Consider the following 19,986-nt stretch of genomic DNA (forward strand, 5'->3'; position numbering starts at 1 on the left):
GCGCGCACCCGCGCGTGCGCAAAAGGCCCACCCAGCCGAGCCCTTCTTCAGGTGCGCTCGCGCTTCCGGCCGGCCTCCCCGCGTGCCTTCCCGGGGCGGAAACTCCAGAACCCGCGCATGCGCCTTCTGTCTCTCCGGCTTGATGCGGGGCGGAGGTCCATGGCTTCAGGTGATCCCGCCCCTCCCTCGTAGCGCAGGACCAATGGTGCGGTGGTAGGCGGGGTTTTTGAGGAGGAGGCCCGCCCACGCACTGCGCGAGGCGTGTATCGATTGGTTGGCGCCGCGGGCGCAGGTGCGCGCTTCCTATTGGGTGTGGGCGGAGCGCGAGCGATTGCGGCAGCTTCGGCAGCTGCAGGTGAGCGCGCGCGCGCGCCGCGGCTGTGGCTGGCTCGGGTGCGCGCGCGCGGGCTCGCGGGGGAGGTGGCCGAGAGAGAGGTTGCGGCGCCTGTGGCCTCCGCTCCGCCCCCTCCTCCTCCTCCAGCGCTGTCGCCGTCGCCGCCGGGGCACGGAGGGAGGGAGCTGCCTCCCCGCCTGCCGCGCCGCCAGTCCGACCCTCGGTCCCGCTGTGTGAGTAGCTGGTGGAGTGGAGCTCAGTGCAGTCGCAGGAGCTGCGGCCGCCCCCTCTGCAGGTGCCTGTGAGGAGGCGCCCGGGCCGCAGCCGCTTTCCGAGACCTCCGGTCGCGCACTCGCTCCCCGCGCTCCTGAGGGACCGCCCGACCGGAGGAGGCCGTCGCGGAGTTCGGCGCTCAGCATGAACCGCAGCCACCGGCACGGGGCGGGCAGCGGCTGCCTGGGCACCATGGAGGTGAAGAGCAAGGTGCGCGGGGCCCGGGCTGGGCGGAGCGGCGGGCCTGGGGGGCCGGGGCCTGGGAGAGGCTGGGCCAGGCTCGAAGCGCTGTGGGAGGCGACGGGCAGAGCTGCCCCGGGTTCTGGACGGTGCGGGCGGGAGACTGTGGGTAATAAACTTGCCAAGGAGGGGGCGGCGGGGATCGGGGGGCGCTAGTGTCCGCCCCTGGCCCCGGCAGGAAGAAGACCTAGTCCAGCATTTAATCTCATTCCGTAAATCTCATTCCCGTGTTCACGGACGGGAGTAGGGGCCAAGGTATACCCGAGGATGGCACACACTGAGTGGAATGCGAGGCGGCTCAAAAGGTGTAGGAGAATCCTGCCTGCTGGGCTGTGAGTGTGGGCCCTGGACCACCCCGTTGTTCCCACTTTCTGTGGTTCAGGGGCGCATCGAGCGGCGAAGGAGAGAGCCCAGTGAACTAAACAACCCTTTAAAAGTTCGCTTTGCTTCCTGCTGGCGCTCTTTCTAGCACTAACTTTGGTATGCATTTAATCTGTAAAATTAGCACTATCACCTTACGTTGGAGTAGCACTTTACAGTTTGAGTCTAGATGCTCTTTTCATTCCATCCTGCTACCTACTCACATCAAGTACTTTTCCCCTTGACCAACGGTATGCCAGTCTGCTGCTGATTACTGCGGTATTCACTGAATTTCTAAGTCTCAAGGCTCGGTGAGCAGGGTCGTCTGTAGGGAGGGATTAGTTAGGGAATGCCTTCCAAAGGGGGTTTTGAGGTGGAATTTGAAGGTGATGGGCAGCCACGGGAACATTTTCAGCAAGCGTTTCTTGAGTTAAAGAGTTAAAAGGAGCTTAGATAATCCAGTCCAATTCTCTGAGAAGACTGAGGCTCAGAAAGGTTATGACTTCCCCAAGCTGCTTTTTGCAAAGCCTTCATGCCTTTTTAACAATAACTTTTAGGCACTGCAGAATACAAAACAGGACACTGGCTGGGCCCTGAGAATATTTAAAATAGAATTGAGAAGGCCAAAACACAGAAAAGGAGAAAATTGAAAGTACATCAGTTAAAAAAATGTAATGGAGCATCGTAGATTGTAAGACTACCAAGGAGTATGTAAAATGAAGGAGTGATTTGAGTGAGGTCCAGTGGAGTGAGGAAAGCTTCCTAGAGCGTCTGGGTAGAATGGTTTTATTGTCTAGGGTTGATAAGCCAAGTTCTGTTAAGTTTCTGTAACTGAGAATCACATCGAGAAAATCTACATTCGTTTGTAACATCATTAAAAAAATGCGATTTGAGGCAGGACGCCGGTGGCTCACGCCTGTAACCTCAGCACTTTGGGAGGCCAAGGCGTGTGGATCACCTGAGGTCAGGAGTTCCAGACCAGCCTGGCTAACATGGTCTACTAAAAATACAAAAAATTAGCCGGCCGTGGTGGCACATGCCTGTAATTCCAGCTACTTGAGAGGCTGAGGCAGGAGAATCGCTTGAACCCAGGAGGTGGAGGTTGCAGTGAGCCAAGTTCGCACCATTGCACTCCAGGCTGGGCAACAAGCACAAAACTCCATCTCAAAAAAAAAAAAAAAAAAGATTTGGCACTTAACTCATATGAGGATTGGCACTAGTTTCAGAATTAGTAAGAATAGAAGTGTAGTTATAGCAGTTTAAGGAATGTGCACGTCCATGTGTCCTCTGCGCACAGCATAGCAAATTGAAGTGACTTGCTTGAGCTATAGCGTTAAGATGACCCGAAATATATAGCAGGGCTTTTCCACTAGCGGTGTATAGTGGCAGTAGTGGTTCCATGCCCAGTGGTTGAACCTTCTTACGGCATTTCTGTTATAAGTCTAGTTTGGATTTGTGGGTGTTGAGGTTATGGAAAGAAAAACACTTGTGATATTGCATCATCTTAAAATTTTAAGTTTATAGCACTAATCTTGGTAGCAAGTCTTTAATTTTTTTCCATAGAAAAAAATGAGTAGGAATTCTAAGTATACTGATAAGTACAATCAAATAGTAATTTATCTCTAGTACTAAGAAAACCTTGAGTGCTTTAAAACTGGAATTTCAGGCTTTTTGCCTTTCTCTTGTCAACTGACCTGTGAATCTTTCACTTACTTCTAAACTACATGTTGTATATTTGAACTGCCATACTGCGCTTTTAGTGAACTGTGTCTTTTAAATAGAATCATGCACTGATTCTAGGAACATGTGCTGAATGAAGTCGGTCCCACTATTCTAGCTGTTGACAAATAGGCAAGGTATAGGTAGGGAGTGTTTCTAATGTGTCTGTGACACCTTATATGTTTCAAATATATATTGCTGATACATATTTAAAAAATATTTGGACAGATTTTTGAAACAGTATTTTCTTTGACATTGCTTTAGTGATATCACAGCTTTTTACGAAACTGATTGCTAAGAGTTTATAACCAAAACTAGGTAGTGTGCAGGTCCTTTTTGTTTTGTTTTGTTTTTGAGACAAGATCTTGCTCTTTCACCGGGGCTGGAGTACAATGACACGATCTCAGCTCACTGCAGCCTCAACCTCCTGAGCTCAAGCGATTCTCCCATTTCAGCCTCCTGAGTAGCAAGACTATAGGCGTGCGCCACTACACCCAGCTTATTTTTATTTATTTATTTTGTAGAGACGGGGTCTCTCCATGTTGCCCAGGCTGATCTTGAACATGTGAGCTCAAGTGATCCGCCTGCATCCACCTCTCAAAGTACTGGGACTACAGGTGTGAGCTACTGCACCTAGCTGGTCCATTTTTGTTTTACTATTTTTAATTTTTTTATCTTTTTAGAGACAGGGTTTTGCCATGTTGGTCATGCTGGTCTCTAACTCCTGTTCTCAAGTGATATGCCCACCTAGGCCTCCCACAGTGTTGGGATTACAGGTGTTAGCCACCACACTGGGTTCCAGTCCATTTTTAGGATCTCTTTTTCTTCATGTAAAGCAGTAGTGTTGGCCAGGCACGGTGGCTCACACCTGTAATCCTAGCACTTTGGGAGGAAAAGGCAGGTAGATCACCTGAGGTCTTGAGTTCAAGACCAGCCTGGCCAACACGGTGAAACCCTGTATCTACTAAAAATGTAAAAATTAGCTGGGTGTGGTGGCGCATGCCTGTAATCCCAGCTACTCTGGAGGCTGAGGCAGGAGAATCGCTTGAACCTGGGAGGTGGAGGTTGCAGTGAGCCGAGATTGAGCCACTGCACTCCAGCCTGGGTGACAGAGGGAGACTCTATCTCAAAAAAATAAAAAAATGCAATAAAGCAGTAGTGTCAACATTATTATCTTCACACGTGGAAGGGAAAAATAGTAATGATAATAAAAGAATGAAGAATGTAAATATACCTATAGTTCAATTTGTGGTACCAGCTAGTATGTGACTTTTCTTTGGTAACTGATTTATCTTCCTAATTGTATCTCTAGGGTTGGGAAGATTCTTAATAATCATGGTGATGTCCTTTAATAACCCTGGAACAGTCTTTAAGTCATAAAATTTCCTAATTATTATTCATAGGCAAATAGACTATGAAAATTAAGTTTGCATTTCTAGAATGTACCAACAGACACTGGGGGAAGGGAGTCCATATGCATTCTGGATGACTAGGGCAAACTAGATTAGGCGATAAAACAGTTGTAAATGGTTCACATAGTGAATAATTGCTGATTGAATCTTAATTTTGTCTCTCAGTGTTTTTGTTCATGTAAAAAGTTCTCTTAATCCTATTGTTGTGTTGCAAGAAGCATAACAATTTCTCTTGGTTTTTTTTTCCCATGCCAACATTGGCAAAAGTGCACATATACCATGAAGCCATACAATTTTTTATTGTTTTTATCATAACAGTTAAGCAAGAGAAAATCTTGAGCGAAGAAATTTCATCCAAAAGCTTTAACAAAAACATTGAAGCCCTAAAATGTTAAATGATCAGGTGTTATTCCCATTCATACATCAGGGAAGTGATAAACCCTGTAGATGAATCAGAAAGCACTAGCAACTTCATGTTGTGACACCAGAATAAAGAAAATGGAAGAGAAACTGTGACTTTTGATAACATCATAAGACTAACTCTGATATGAAGGGTGTTCCCTGAGTTTTTATTTACTTCGAAATGTGAAGGTGTGACTAAACTTTTTGAGAGCCTTAGGTATGACTCACCTTATTTTCTTGACAGATGTTAGTGTTTATGTTTCAGGAATGTGTTTTGGGAACTATTTTAACTTTTTGTTAGAAGTAAGAGGTGTTTTTAGTGAGTTTTGATTTTAAAACCACTGAGGAGTATGGGTGTAAGCAGGGCAGATGAACTTTAGATAGAGCAAAACCAGTGAATCCAGATGTCCCATGAGGCCTTTGGGTAAATGAATTGACATATTTGTAAACTCAAATTATTATGATGGGGCTTTCTCAACATGATACTTAAGGCTGCCCCAACAGTACATTAGTATTTCTCTTTTTTTCTCTGGGACATAATATTTTTATATTAGTATTTCTTGCTAGTAATAGATACATGGAGGAAATATGAGTTCAGTGTGGTTAAACACATTTGGCAAATGTTTGTTTAAATATTTTAAAAAATCAACATAGGGCTTAAATGAGCCTTTAAAGTGCTGGTCTCCACAGTGATTCCCAAGAACATAATTATGTAGCATTTCTCAAACTTATATGACTGGGACACTTTTTGAAGAAGGCTGATTAACTTTTCTTAGGTTTCCACGTTTGAGGAAATGTCATGCTATTCCCACAGTAAGTTATAAATCCTGTTTATTATGGACTGGATGGAGCCAGTCCTTAGTGTTTTGGTTTTTTTTTTTTTTCTTTTTTGAGACGGAGTCTTGCTCTGTCGCCCAGGCAGGAGTGCAGTGGCGCGATCTTGGCTCACTGCAACCTCTGCCTCCCAGATTCGAGAGATTCTCCTGTCTCAGCCTCCTGCATAGCTGGGACTACAGGCATGTGCCACCACATCTGGCTAATTTTTGTATTTTTAGTAGAGATGGGTTTTGCCATGTTGGCTAGGCTGGTTTCGAACTCCTGACCTTATGATCCTCCCACCTCAGCCTCCCAAAGTGTTGGGATTACAGATGTGAGCCATCATGCCCGGCCTCAGTTCTTAGTGTTGAATAAGAGTCACTTTTAATTATTTGACATTGGGAAAACAGAGGTGTAGGGAAACAGACTGAGAATCAGAACTGTGAACATAAGTATTGGGCATGATAGAGGCTGTCTTCCTCCCCATTCTGCCCCATTTATGTGATCTCTTAATACCTCCCTGAAGTAATTATTCTCTTTACCCACTAATTGGTGAGCTTCTGGAGCAGGCTCAAGGCTTTCTAGGGCCTAGCACTGTGCCAAACACATAAACACTTTGTGTGTTAATTGGATAGTTATAGGACATACATTTGATGTATTACTAAAGCTTCTTTTTTCTGCGTTAACATAGGGAAGATCATACCTTAATGCCACGTAGCTCACAGTTCTTTTTGTATATTTTGCTGTTGATTCTTACCACATCCCGTGAAATCCTAGTTCCATTTATGGGGGAGGACACTTAAATGCTTTCCTTTGGTCGAAATAAAGACTTGAACAAGTCTTTGGTACCCCATGATGCAAGTAAGGAGAGCATTGTCATCAGAGTCTGGGCTCCAGACAGGGTTTGAGCTGAGTCACTATGCAGAACAGTCCGCAGTAACGCCTAGGTACCCCAGGGATTGAGTCGAGCCTGCCTCTCTTGAAAGGAATGCTCTTCAGAGACACAGCAGTCAGGAGGCACATTCTTATGCCTTTCTTAGGCTTTTTAAAATCCCTGATAGTAAGGTTCCTGACAGTAGACAATCTTCTTTCCTTAATTAAAAATACTTGCTCTACTCGTTAATTTTTCTATTGCATGCATTTTCAAATTGGGTCCTTTTACCTTTTTTTTTTTTATAAGTAATATGTTTGTTATGTTTATAGTTTGGAGCTGAATTTCGTCGGTTTTCGCTGGAAAGATCAAAACCTGGAAAATTTGAGGAGTTTTATGGATTACTACAACATGTTCATAAGATCCCCAATGTTGACGTTTTGGTAGGCTATGCAGACATCCATGGAGACTTACTACCTATAAATAATGATGATAATTATCACAAAGCTGTTTCAACGGCCAATCCACTGCTTAGGATATTTATACAAAAGAAGGGTAAGTATCACTGTTCAGAAAAATTGTGTTAGAAATAGAAATAATGTATTTTCCCCACTGAAAGGATACCCAGACTTTGCCACAAACTTAGTGAATAAACATTTTGTGTGAATCTTCTTCTTCTGTTAACTAACATGTAGGTTAAAACATTTGTGATATTGTTGGTTTAATTAATATCTTTATGCTTCACTAAGTGTACTTTAGAAAATTTATATTTCTAGTTACTTTTGTGTTAACCTCTTTGGTTTTATTTTTCCTTAAGTAGAAATTGGGAATTTATTGAATCTTCACTTTATCAAATGGATTATTCTCCATTCAGAAAAATGTGAAAAGAGTGTGACTTTGGAATCTGAAGCATTCCTGATTTTTGGTGGCAACCAACTTTCAAGGGCTGTATTTATCAGTTAATAAATACCAGAAACAAAGCCATTTAATCTTCCTGAGTCTCAATGTCTGCACCTATAGAAAGATTATAATATATTGTAGAATTACTATGAGGATTAAATGAGCTAAGTGCAGTGCCCTGGCTTATAGTAGGCACCCAGTAAATATTTTCTTTTACTTTTAGGATACTTTTTAAAGAAATCGTATAAAACTAGTTAATTATATGGAAAATGAGGTGGGAAGTTACTATTATGGAGGGATGTAAACACGGATATTAATTAGTCTTCCAAAAAAATTGAAATCGGTATTTGGCAATAATTTTCTTTCTTTCTTTCTTTGTAAAGACTGGGTCTTACTATGTTACCCAAACTCTTCTCAAACTCCTGGTCTCCTGTGATCCTCCAGTCCCCACCTCTCTAGAAGTGCTGGGATTACAGGCATGAGCCACCATGCTCAGCCAAGAATTTTCAAATGTATTTTGAGTCCTAAAACTTTTTTTTTTAACCTTGTAGCCTCTGTGTGGGTATGTATGTGTGTCTGCAGATGGGCAGGGTAGGGTTTATTATGGTATGTACCATTTATTCCTTTATTGTAAATGAAGTGGTTTGGGAAGCCAGCATGAGAGCATTGAGCCTAGTATTGGGATAAATTAAAGACTTAAAGTATTTATAAGCCAACCCAGAAAGGAGCTTGAGAGCAGCCAGGCATGGTGTCTCACGTGATAATCCCAGCACTTTGGGAGACTGAAGTAGGCAGATCATCTGAGGTCAGGAGTTCGTGACTAGCATGGCCAACATGGTGAAACCCCGTCTCTACTAAAAATACAAAAATTAGCTGGGCGTGGTGGCGCATGCCTGTAATCCCAGCTACTCAGGAGGCTGAGGCAAGAGAATCAGCCAGGAGGCGGAAGTTGCAGTGAGCCGAGATCGCACCACTGCACTCCAGTCTCGGTGACAGAGCTAGACTCCTTCTCAAAAAATTTTTTTAAAAAAGAAAGTAGCTTGAGAGAATGGGTAGGGATTACCTTTGAAGGTGAAAACTATTTCTAATCAGTTGATAAGCATTAGACCACTCCCAGGGCTCTGGAATTCCACTGATTATGTATCTTTGCTTTCCTGGGTTTCAGGAACTAAAGTCCACCAACAAAATAAACCTCCAAGGATAACCTCTGCCTATATCACTTGACTATTTTACAAAATACTTTCACACACAAATTAATGTTCCTAAAGTCTCCTGAGATGGATCTTGTAGGTAATTAACAGGGGTGCGATATAATGAGAATATGATCTTAGGAAGATTCAGTTGGCTGTTCAGGATGAATTGGAGTGGGCAGCAGCCTTACAGTAGAGAGCCAGGAGCAGGCGGTAAAGAAGTGAGGAGACTGGCCCAGAAGTAGAGGGGAGGGAAGCGGGGCCCGGGGGGAGGAGGCAGTGGTGGGAAGATAGGAGGGGAAATACTTGGGAGTCATTGCACTCACTGGCTGCTTTGCAGTGAAGGAGAGTCCAGCAGAGCATACCTTGATGGTTTGAATCTGACAGCTGGGACAGTGTCATGAACAAGCAGAGTAGATTGATTTGGAAAAGAAAATTATGAGTTTTGTGTTAGGACAAATAAACTTAACCAATCATGCAGGAGATTGGAAATGGTAGACAAGAGTTCAGGGTAGAAATCCAAAAACTAGTTAGATTTGCAAGCTTTTCGAAAAGTGATAGTTAAAATTTTGGGAGTAGACATAAAGGCCACCTGAGATGAAGACCATGGATAGAACCTTGGAAAGCTATATATAGAGTGCTGGAAAAGGAGGAAGAATTTAAATAATTATGGTTGAATAATAGGCCTTTCTTGTTAGCAATTGTAATTTTTGTTAAAAAGTTAGTTGCTGTTTGGAATGTGCATTCAGATATAGAGCGGGTTTTTAAAGTATTGCCATCTGACAGACTTTTGTTGGATTATCCCCTTAGAAAGATTATGGCAGTTGGGTTATACCACCACATGTTTTGTTAATGGAATTATACCCTTGCATGATTATGGAATTAATCCTAACATCTTTTAAGGGTGGTTATGTTTTATTTCCTTTTTTGGTTTTTATTTATTGGTGGTGTAATTTTTATTGAGACTTTTGACGGTTTTTATTGTCATAGGAATTACAACTTAGAAATACGTTTCTATGTGCAAATGCTTTCTGTGTATTAATAGTAGAGGTAAAATGTCCTATATAATTGATAACTCTTAGAATTTGATTTAGAAATAGGCAATTCAACAGAAATATTTTATATTTAAAAAATATAAATGTAATACAAATATGAGTTCAGCAAAAATGAAAGTAGGTAGTTCATTCCTGCTTAAAACCCTCTGATGATTTCCCATTGCAACCAGAATAAAATCCCTTCTGATTTGGACTTCCCAACCTCATCTTCCCTCATTCTCTCACTCCCTCATCCCAGTCAGCCACATTGGCTTCCTCCCTGTTCCTCAGACTTGGTGAGCTTTTCTTTTTCTTTTTCTTTTTTTTTTTTTTTTTTTGAGATGGAGTCTTGCTGTGTCACCCAGGCTGGAGTGCAATGGCACAATCTCGGCTCACTGCAACCTCTGCCTCCCAGATTCAAGTTATTGTCCTGCCTCAGCCTCCTGAGTAGCTGAGACTACAGGTGCGCGCCACCATGACTTGCTAATTTTTGTATTTTTAGTAGAGATAGGGTTTCACCGTGTTGGCCAGGCTGGTCTCAAACTCCTGACCTCAGGTGATCCACCCATCTTGACCTCGCAGTGTTCTGGGATTACAGGCGTGAGCCACTGCACCCAGCTGTGACCTTGTTTCTGTTTCTGTGCTCTTATGCTTGGTTATTCTTAAGGACACTTCACCCTCAGCTCTTCCCACTTCTGCCTCCTCCTACTTAGCTCAGATAACTTTGTCAGAGGAGTCTCATCTGACTACCCTAACTAAAGCCCTCCACCCTCCCACCTTTACCACATCATCCTCTGAAGACCTGGAAGTATCTTATTTAAGAATATGTTAACTTGTTTCCTGTCTGTCTTGTTTACCATCAGGTCCCAGCATCTAAATCTGGCAGACTTACTTAGTTTACTATAATGTATGCACTCTTTCTTTTAAGCAAAGTTGAGCCGATGCTTAACTAGAAATCTGATTTTTTGTAAACCTTAATGAACATTTAACTCAAGAAACTAATATAAAATATGACATTAAGTGTAGTTACATTTTACTGCTTGAATACAGCACATTTTCTGTTTTCTTTGCTTTTTGATTTCAATTAGGCATCAATAAGGCAGAAGTTACACTTAATATGTACCGAGTGTTTTGTTTTTTGTTTTTTTTTTTTAAGTCTTGCTCTGTCGCCCAGGCTGGAATGCAGCAGGGGCGTGACCTTGGCTCACTGCAACCTCCGCCTCCTGGGTTCTTGTGCCTCAGCTTCCCGAGTAGCTGGGACTACAGGTGCATGCCACCACGCCCAGCTAATTTTTGTATTTTTAGTAGAGACAGAGTTTTGCCATGTTGGCCAGGCTGGTCTGAAACTCCTGACCTCAAGTGATCCACCTACCTTGGCCTCCCAAAGTGCTGGGATTACAGGTGGGAACCACCGTGCCTGGCCCCAATTATTTTATTTTATTTATTTATTTATTTATTTTGAGACAGAGTCTTAACTCTGTCACTCAGGCTAGAGTGCAGTGGTGTGATTTCCACTCACTGCAGCCTCTACCTCCCGGGCTCAAGCGATTCTCCTGCCTCAGCCTCCCAAGTAGCTGGGACTACAAGTGTGTGCCACCATGCCTGGCTAATTTTTGTATTTTTAGTAGAGACAGGGTTTCACCATGTTAGCCAGGTTGGTCTCAAACTCCTGACCTCAGGTGATCCACCCGCCTCAGCCTCCCATAGTGCTGGGTTTACACATATGAGCCACCACACCTGGCCCCCAAGTGATTTTTGAAAAGCAAATTGCAAAACCATTTAAAAATTTAAAACTATGTGATCTTTTAACATCTGATACTCTACTAAAATTCCTTTAAAGTGAAAGCTTACAATTCAATATGTGAACTACTTTATAGTCTGAAGTTTAAGATAGTGTTGTTGGATATCTTGAAATATTTTTATAACAATTTATTGTTAGAAGAAAAATCCCATACTCTATTCCTAGAGCAGTTATCATGGGAGCAAAAACAGAACACAAGAAACCTGGTATCTTAAAAGTTATTTTCATGAGGAGGATCCCAATCCGCCATTCCCTGTTAAGAGTATTAGAGTTTATCCTAATTGATTCAGGAGATGGGGGAAGAGAAGGTACAGAATAGACTTTTCCGCTGTCATTGTTGAGGTTATTGCTGTGCACCAAAAATTTTTTAAAAATGTTTAAAGCTTGCGCCTTTTAAAAATACTCAGGTCATTCCTGTCAGTTTGGAATTCAGCCAGGGAAATGTGTATTTTTAAAAGCTTCCCAGCCATTCCTGATAATCAGCCAGGTGGAGGATCTGTTGAGGTGCTACAGCAGACCCCTCTCCAGATCTAGTCAGAATCTCTACATCCAGACTTCTTGCTATAACACAGTCTATTTTTGATTGACACCAGACACATATGTTTAACTCTTCAATTTATTCTAGTTTTGTTGGAAATACTAGAAAGGCTTTGCTTTAAACTTGGTCTCATATAGGGCATGCCCTCACACAGGCACGATTTTGTGGCCCAGATACTGGTAACTGGGCATCTAAATCATCTCTTAGACTTTGTGCATTGGACATTATTTTGTAGATGTTTTTTAAGGTTACATTTTTACGAATCAGAGTTTAGTTTAAAATTGTCTAAGGAACATACGTTTTAGTAGTGAATTGTAAATTGTAGTTTTAACAAAAGATACGTCCCAGAAATGAAAAAAATAAATTGTGGCCTGTAATCCCAGCACTTTGGGAGGCCGAGGCGGGTGGATCATGAAGTCAGGACATCAAGACCATCCTGGGACAGGGTGTCTCCACTAAAAATACAAAAAATTAGCTGGGCGTGGTGGTGGACACCTGTAGTCCCAGCTACTTGGGAGGCTGAGGCAGGAGAATGGCGCGAACCCGGGAGGCAGAGCTTGCAGTGAGCTGAGATCGCGCCACTGCACTCCAGCCTGGACGACAGAGCGAGACTCTGTCTCAAAAAAGAAAAAAAGAAAAGAAATTGTGGAGTAACATCTCAGTATGTGACACCAGTTATTCACAACAGAAACCTGGGTGTCACCTTTGACACATACCTATTTTTTAGTCAGTCACCAAGCCTGTTAAAACTGTGTTCTAGTTATTTTGCAGATTTGTCTCCCCATTTCCACGTCCTCTGCTCCAGGCCAGGTGGTATCCTAATTTACTGAAGTAACTGCTGCTTTTGTTTTGTTTGTTTTTTTCTGAGAAGCAGTCTCGCTCTTGTTGCCCAGGCTAGAGTGCAGTGGCGTGATCTCAGCTCACCACAACCTCCACCTCCTGGGTTCAAGTGAGTCTCCTGCCTCATCCTCCTAAGTGGCTGGGATTACAGGCATGCGCCATCATGCCTGGCTAATTGTGTATTTTTAGTAGAGATGGGGTTTCTCCCTGTTGGTCAGGCTGGTCACGAACTCCCGACCTTGGGTGATCCCCAGCCTCGGCCTGCCAAAGTGCTGGGATTACAGGTGTGAGCCACTGCGCTGGCTACAGTAGCTTCTTGTCCTCCCCCTCACATGCTTCTCCAACTTGCAGCCAGGGTGAGCTTTGTAGAAAAACCAAATGAGCTTACCATCTCTGTCTTCCCTTAAAATCCTTGGTTTTCTTCCCTTTGCCCTTAGGCTAAAGTCTGTAAACCTTGGTACTTCCTAGGAGGCCCTGTTTGTCTGTTTGGCCCCTGGCTGCCTCTGACTCAGCTCCTGACTCCTCCCTCCTTCCCTTCCTCCCTCCCTCCCTCCCACTTTTCACCCTGTGTTCTAGCTGTATTGGATTTCTTTGTCTGGCCCTCCCTCTTCTGGATATTGTCACTGCACTCAGCCGAGATCATGCAGTGACACAGCCGAGATCGTGTCACTGCACTCCAGAGCGAAACTCCGTCTCAAAAAAAAACGTTACCAGATCTATCTCATTTAACCATTTTATATTAGAGCAAGAGTTGGGAAACTAAGGCCTGCTGGCTGTTTTTGCATATAAAATTTTCTCGAAACAGGATCTCACTATTGCCTGTTTTGGAGTGTAGTGGTGCCATCTTAGCTTACTTCAACTTCGACCTCTCAGGCTTAAGTGATCCTCCCACTTCAGCCTCCCAAGTAGCTTGAACTACAGGCACAGACCACCATGCCCGGCTAATTTTTTTTTTTTTTGGGTTGGAGTCTTGCTCTCACCCAGGCTGGAGTGCAGTGGCACGATCTTGGCTCACTGCAAGCTCCGCCTCCTGGGTTCACGCCATTCTCCTGCCTCAGCCTCCCGAGTAGCTGGGACCACAGGCGCCCGCCACCACGCCCAGCTAATTTTTTGTATTTTTAGTAGAGACGGGGTTTCACCGTATTAGCCAGGATGGTCTCGATCTCCTGACCTCGTGATCCACCCGCCTTGGCCTCCCAAAGTGCTGGGATTACAGGCATGAGCCATCGCGCCCGACTCGGCTAATTTTTAAATTTTTTTTTGTAGAGACAGGGTCCTGCTATGTTACCCAGGCTGGTCTTGAACTGCTAAGCTCAAGCAGCCCTGTCACCTCGGCCTCCCAAAGTGCTGGGATTACAGGGATGAGCCATCATGCCTGGCCACATATTCTTTTATGGATTGTCTGTGGTTGCTTTTACAAGAGGGATTATATGGCCTGTAATACCTAGACATTTACTGTCTGACTCTTGACAGAAAACGGCTGTCAACCCTTGGATTAGAACATTTTAAAAAATTATTTCATTATTTGATTTCTTCCTCTGAACTTCAAATGGGGCATAATCTTTAACTTTGTTGATGACTGTACTATAACGGTTGCTGTTTTGTTACTGTATGGGGATGCTGATGGAGCTTATGTAGAAGTTTTTTTCTTCTAGATTTGCTTTTTACTCACTGTAAAGCTTTTATGTCTTATATCTGCCTGCCACCCACAAGTGGATCCTTACCCTTTGCTCTGAATGTGTGGTTTATGACCCTCTATGAGCAAAGGAATGAGATTACTAGGCTTTTCAGAATTAATGTTTAAAGAGTAAGAGGTTCAGAGGGAGGCCCTGCAGGGTGAGTGAAGAACAGCCACTATTTGTGTGTAAGAAAGTAAGACATCCAGCTTGACTATTTAGAGGCCTTCTAGGTGGATCCTTGTCTGTTCAGTTAGCCGAGATCATTGACTGAAGAAAAGGCTTGGGATAAATGTGGTGCTGCTGTATCAGCCTATATCATGTACTGTTGCATAAGTGAAATTATACAAATGGACAATGGCTATGCTCAAGTTTTCAAACTTTTCATCTCATTCTGAGTTTAATGCTCTGATAGTATTCAGGTAGAAAGTCAACTCCAATTCCTTGTGGACATTCACCTTTACACTTTAACATCCTGAACCCTGGCTTTCTGCCAAAATATTTTCTTTCCCAGTGCCTGGAAACTGATTAGCTAGATGGGAGAACAAAGGTGGCTTTGTACTGGGGCATATTGCTTTTGAGAATTTAGCAGAGAGCATTCAGATGGAGTCTGGATGTGATGCCAAATTATGCAGATTTGGGGTTTTTTTGGTTAGGTTTCCCATGAGTAGGTATGTAGGCAACTTAATATTGTTCTCAGTTTGTACGGTCTGGAATTTCCCTTATAAATGTTATGTAGGCTTTCCTTATTGATTGTTTTAAAACAGAAATGTGTATGATTTTGAGAAAACACATTACCAGAAGACTATTCTTGATAGGTTTTTTTGCCAAAAAGATTGTTGTACCAATGAATTTATATCCAAAGCCATATTATAAATACATTTCTGTCTCTGTAAGAGCCCAGTGCAAATACTTTATAAATGATGCCAAGTGTCCACAAGGGGGAAAAAATGCCAAAAAAATAGGGTACCCCTAACCTTATATATTTATCTGAAACCAGGTTTTGAAAAGTGTTCACGCAGCATCAGAAAAGAATACTAAAGCTCCCTGTGCTCTGACATAATTGATACTTGGCATTCATTATTGTGACTTGGAAGATACTAGTCTAGTAAGAAAACCTGGACTCTAGTTCTTTCTCTATAACTTAACGTTGTACCCTTAATTTCTTGGTTATAAAGTGAAGATGATAATAGTTTAGCAATGAGGGGGTTCAGGATTAAGCAAGAGAATATGAATTGAAGCACTATACAAATGCAAGATGGTGAGATTGGTGTTTTCTGTGGCAGCAGTTGAGACTAGGATTTTCAACTATTTCTTTTATGGAGGAGGGAAGCCATTTATTTTTTGTTTGTTTGTTTGTTTCTTTTTTTCTTTTTTTCTTTTTTTTTTTTTTGCCTAGCCCCTAGAAAACCAGGGAGAGGCATTATTGAAGTTTTTTTTTTTTTAATTCATGTAAATTTCACTTTTTAGTTTATCCTCGTTGTAGTTATTTTTAAAAATACTATTTTAACTTTTGTTTCTGCTGTTAGTTTCATTTTCCCTTTTACCTCTCATTCTCTGATGAAATGTTTTGTTTATAGACTATCTTCCTTCAGCCATATAAATTTAACCATATCTGGTGTTAGGTGTCTGTTTTCCCTTTTAGTTTATTGTTTAATTAGGTGGCAGTATTTAAAGATGGGAAGATTTTGCCTAAAAGCAAGACTTTCTGGCATGAAGAAAATCTGCCAGGAACTGAGAAGCAGCTATGCCATCTAAATGAGGCAGGAGCTCTCCAGTTTGCCAGAGTCCTACTACTTCCTATTGTCTGTGTCACCACCACTGAGGACAAAATATCATTGCACTTTATGCATAGTTTTTCACGCAGTAAAGAAAAAAGTTAAAACTCTACCTTTGCTTCTTTCAAAATGAACATGAGAGATCAAGAATTCCTGCTGGGCAAGTGGCTCACGCCTGTAATCCCAGCACTTTGGGAAGCTGAGGCAGGTGGATCATCTGAGGTCAGGAGTTCAATCAAGACCAACCTGGCCAACATGGTGAAACCCCATCTCTACTGAAAATACAAAAATTAGCTGGGCATGGTGGCACATGCCTGTAATCCCAGCCACTTGGGAGGCTAAGGCAGGAGAATCGCCTGAACCTGGGAGGCGGAGGTTGCAGTGAGCTGAGATCATGCCTCTGTACTCCAGCCAGGATGACAGAGCGAGACTCTGTCTCAAACAATAGCAACAAAAAAGAACTCCCCCAGAAAACTGAGGGAGAGTGTTTATCAGCAAAAGACCAAAATTCCTAAGTGTGTGTTTGATATGCACCAGCATCAATTACATTATCTGCCCACTCAGCCTCTGATATTGGTTTACGATTTTACTCTCTTGATTTACTTTGAGAATCAGATATCCCATTTCAAGTCTTTGAGTTGCATATGATAAACATGTAAATTGCAGGCGTGTTTTTGTTTTGTCACCCAGGCTGGAGTGCGGTGATCATAGTGCACTGTAGACCTGAATCCTGGAGTGAAGCCATCCTCCCATCTCAGTCTCCCAAGTAGCTGGGACTACAGGCAGACGCTACCACACCTGGCTAATTTTTTTTTACTTTTTGTAAAGACAGGGTCTCACGCTGTTGCCCAGGCTGGGCTCAAGTGATCCACCCACCATGGCCTCCCAGAGAAGTACTGGGATTGTAGGCGTGAGGCATCGCGCCCAACCACATTACAAGGTTTTTAAACAAATGAAGGAAAAATGTATTTTAAGAAGCTGATTTGACCAGGCGCGGTGGCTCAAGCCTGTAATCCCAGCACTTTGGGAGGCCAAGATGGGCGGATCACGAGGTCAGGAGATCGAGACCATCCTGGCTAACACGGTGAAACCCCGTCTCTACTAAAAAATACAAAAAACTAGCTGGGCGAGGTGGCGGGCACCTGTAGTCCCAGCTACTCGGGAGGCTGAGGCAGGAGAATGGCGTGAACCTGGGAAGTGGAGCTTGCAGTGAGCTGAGATCTGGCCACTGCACTCCAGCCCGGGCGACAGAGCAAGACTCCGTCTCAAAAAAAAAAAAAGAAGCTGGTTTAAAATCATGTTTTAAGGCCAGACACAGTAGCTCTCACCTGTACTCCTAGCACATTGAGAGGCTGAGGCGAGAGGATCTCCTGAGGCCAGGAGTTCAAAACCAGCCTGGGCAACACAGCAAGACGCTATTCAAAAAAAAAGAAAAATACATATATATTTAATGATGTTTAAGAATATGTAAGATCTGGCTAGGTGCAGTGGCTCACGCCTGTAATTCCAGCACTTCGGGAGGCCGAGGTGGGCGGATCATGAGGTCAGGAGATCGAGACCATCCTGGCTAACATGGTGAAACCCTGTCTATACTAAAAATACAAAAAAAATTAGCCAGGCCTGGTAGCACACACCTGTAGTTCCAGCTACTCGGGAGGGTGAGGCAGGAGAATTGCTTGAACCCAGGAGGCAGAGGTTGCTGTGAGCCAAGGTCACGCCACTGCACTCAGCCTGGGCGACAGAGCGAGACCATCTCAAAGAAAAAAAGCATATGTAAGATCTATCATAATTTCATTTGCCATATTTAATGTTTAATAGTGATTGAGCTCTATCAAATTTAACTTCAACATTGGTTTATTGTGTGATGTGTATTTGAGATGGCCACCTAGTGGTTTTTTCTGGTATGGCATTTTACTACTGTACTAGATTATGATCTGATTAGCAAATAAGCTTATTAGCTAGTTTGTTTATATACCAAATATATTTTGAGTTATCCTTTCTGTACAGATTCTGCCGCAAGTAAATAGATATTTTTACAGCATTTCTATAATTATTTTGTTTTATTTTTAAACAGAAGAAGCAGACTACAGTGCCTTTGGTACAGACACGCTAATAAAGAAGAAGAATGTTTTAACCAACGTATTGCGTCCTGACAACCATAGAAAAAAGCCACATATAGTCATTAGTATGCCCCAAGACTTTAGACCTGTGTCTTCTATTATAGACGTGGATATTCTTCCAGAAACACATCGTAGGGTACGTCTTTACAAATATGGCACTGAGAAACCCCTAGGATTCTACATCCGGGATGGCTCCAGTGTCAGGGTAACACCACATGGCTTAGAAAAGGTTCCAGGGATCTTTATATCCAGGCTTGTCCCAGGAGGTCTGGCTCAAAGTACAGGACTATTAGCTGTTAATGATGAAGTTTTAGAAGTTAATGGCATAGAAGTTTCAGGGAAGAGCCTTGATCAAGTAACAGACATGATGATTGCAAATAGCCGTAACCTCATCATAACAGTGAGACCGGCAAACCAGAGGAATAATGTTGTGAGGAACAGTCGGACTTCTGGCAGTTCTGGCCAGTCTACCGATAACAGCCTTCTTGGCTCCCCACAGCACATTGAACCAAGCTGTGAGCCAGAGGATGAAGACAGCGATGAAGATGACATTATCATTGAAGACAATGGAGTGCCACAGCAGATTCCAAAAGCTGTTCCTAATACCGAGAGCCTGGAGTCATTAACACAGATAGAGCTAAGCTTTGAGTCCGGACAGAATGGCTTTATTCCTTCTAATGAAGTGAGCTTAGCACCCATAGCAAGTGGCTCAAACACGGAATTTGAAACACATGCTCCAGATCAAAAACTCTTAGAAGAAGATGGAACAATCATAACATTATGAAACCATTGTTTGAATGTTTTCAGAGTGAGGATGCCATGAGAACTTGTATATTTGGCTAGTTTAAAAGCATATATACCTCTGACCAGTGACGTGGAATAGGCATGAGATGAGTAACGTTGCAAGCTTACAATATTATTAAAGTAGTAGTCTGATAATTGTTAATATAAACTTTGGTGGATCAGAGGTGAATTTAAGTCCAAAACAAAGGGGCCTTTGCTGATGAAGTTACGTGCTTTTACTTTTTTGTCTGTGGAGAATCAGATGTTAAAGCACATTCTTGGAACTATGCGAGAAGACTAGATCATTTCTGTTGGAAGTGGTTGCATATTTAACCTGCTGTGCAGAGCCCAGTTAATTTTTCCTTTAACTGTATTTTTAAAATTCTAATGTGAAGTCTGATTATCTCTTTTGGTACACTGGGGACCTCAGCTCTTAAAGGTCTTATGTTCCCAATATTTTATTTTATTTTTTATTTTTTATTTTTTTAGTGACTGGATCTCACTCTGTTGCCCAAGCTGGAGTACAGTGGCATGATCACAGCTCACTGCAGCCTCAACCTCCTGGGCTCAAGCAATCCTCCCACCTCAGCCTCCTGAGTAGCTGGGACCACAGGCACGTACCACGACACCTGGCTACTTTTTGTATTTTTTGTAGAGACAGAGTTTTGCCATGTTGCCCAAGCTGGTCTTGAACTCCTGGGCTCAAGCAGTCCTGCCTCGGCTTCCCAAAGTGCTAGGATTACAGCCACCATGCCCAGCCTATTTTGATTTTTGTTTTTTTAATGTTCCTCTCTAATAAATTGTAACAAATGATGTTCTCAAGTGCATTTCCAGTTTCTAAGAATCAAACCACTTGGCTGTTTTTAGGAGTTGCTTCCCATGTTATAAAGCTCAGGAAG

At 42.9% G+C, this 19,986-nt stretch overlaps 1 protein-coding gene across 1 annotated transcript; it reads left to right on the plus strand.

The window, feature by feature from the left end:
- Positions 1-262: 262 nt before the first annotated feature.
- PARD6B (par-6 family cell polarity regulator beta) lies at positions 263-19,540 on the plus strand. The gene is made up of 3 exons (XM_011993214.1): positions 263-817; positions 6,760-6,982; positions 18,259-19,540. Exons 1-3 carry the CDS (start codon positions 752-754, stop codon positions 19,086-19,088), a joined length of 1,119 nt encoding a protein of 372 aa, XP_011848604.1. The 5' UTR covers positions 263-751; the 3' UTR covers positions 19,089-19,540.
- The last annotated feature ends 446 nt before the right edge of the window (positions 19,541-19,986 follow it).

Source organism: Mandrillus leucophaeus, unplaced genomic scaffold (genome assembly GCF_000951045.1).
Source record: "Mandrillus leucophaeus isolate KB7577 unplaced genomic scaffold, Mleu.le_1.0 Scaffold428, whole genome shotgun sequence".
Taxonomy (NCBI): Eukaryota; Metazoa; Chordata; class Mammalia; order Primates; family Cercopithecidae; genus Mandrillus; species Mandrillus leucophaeus.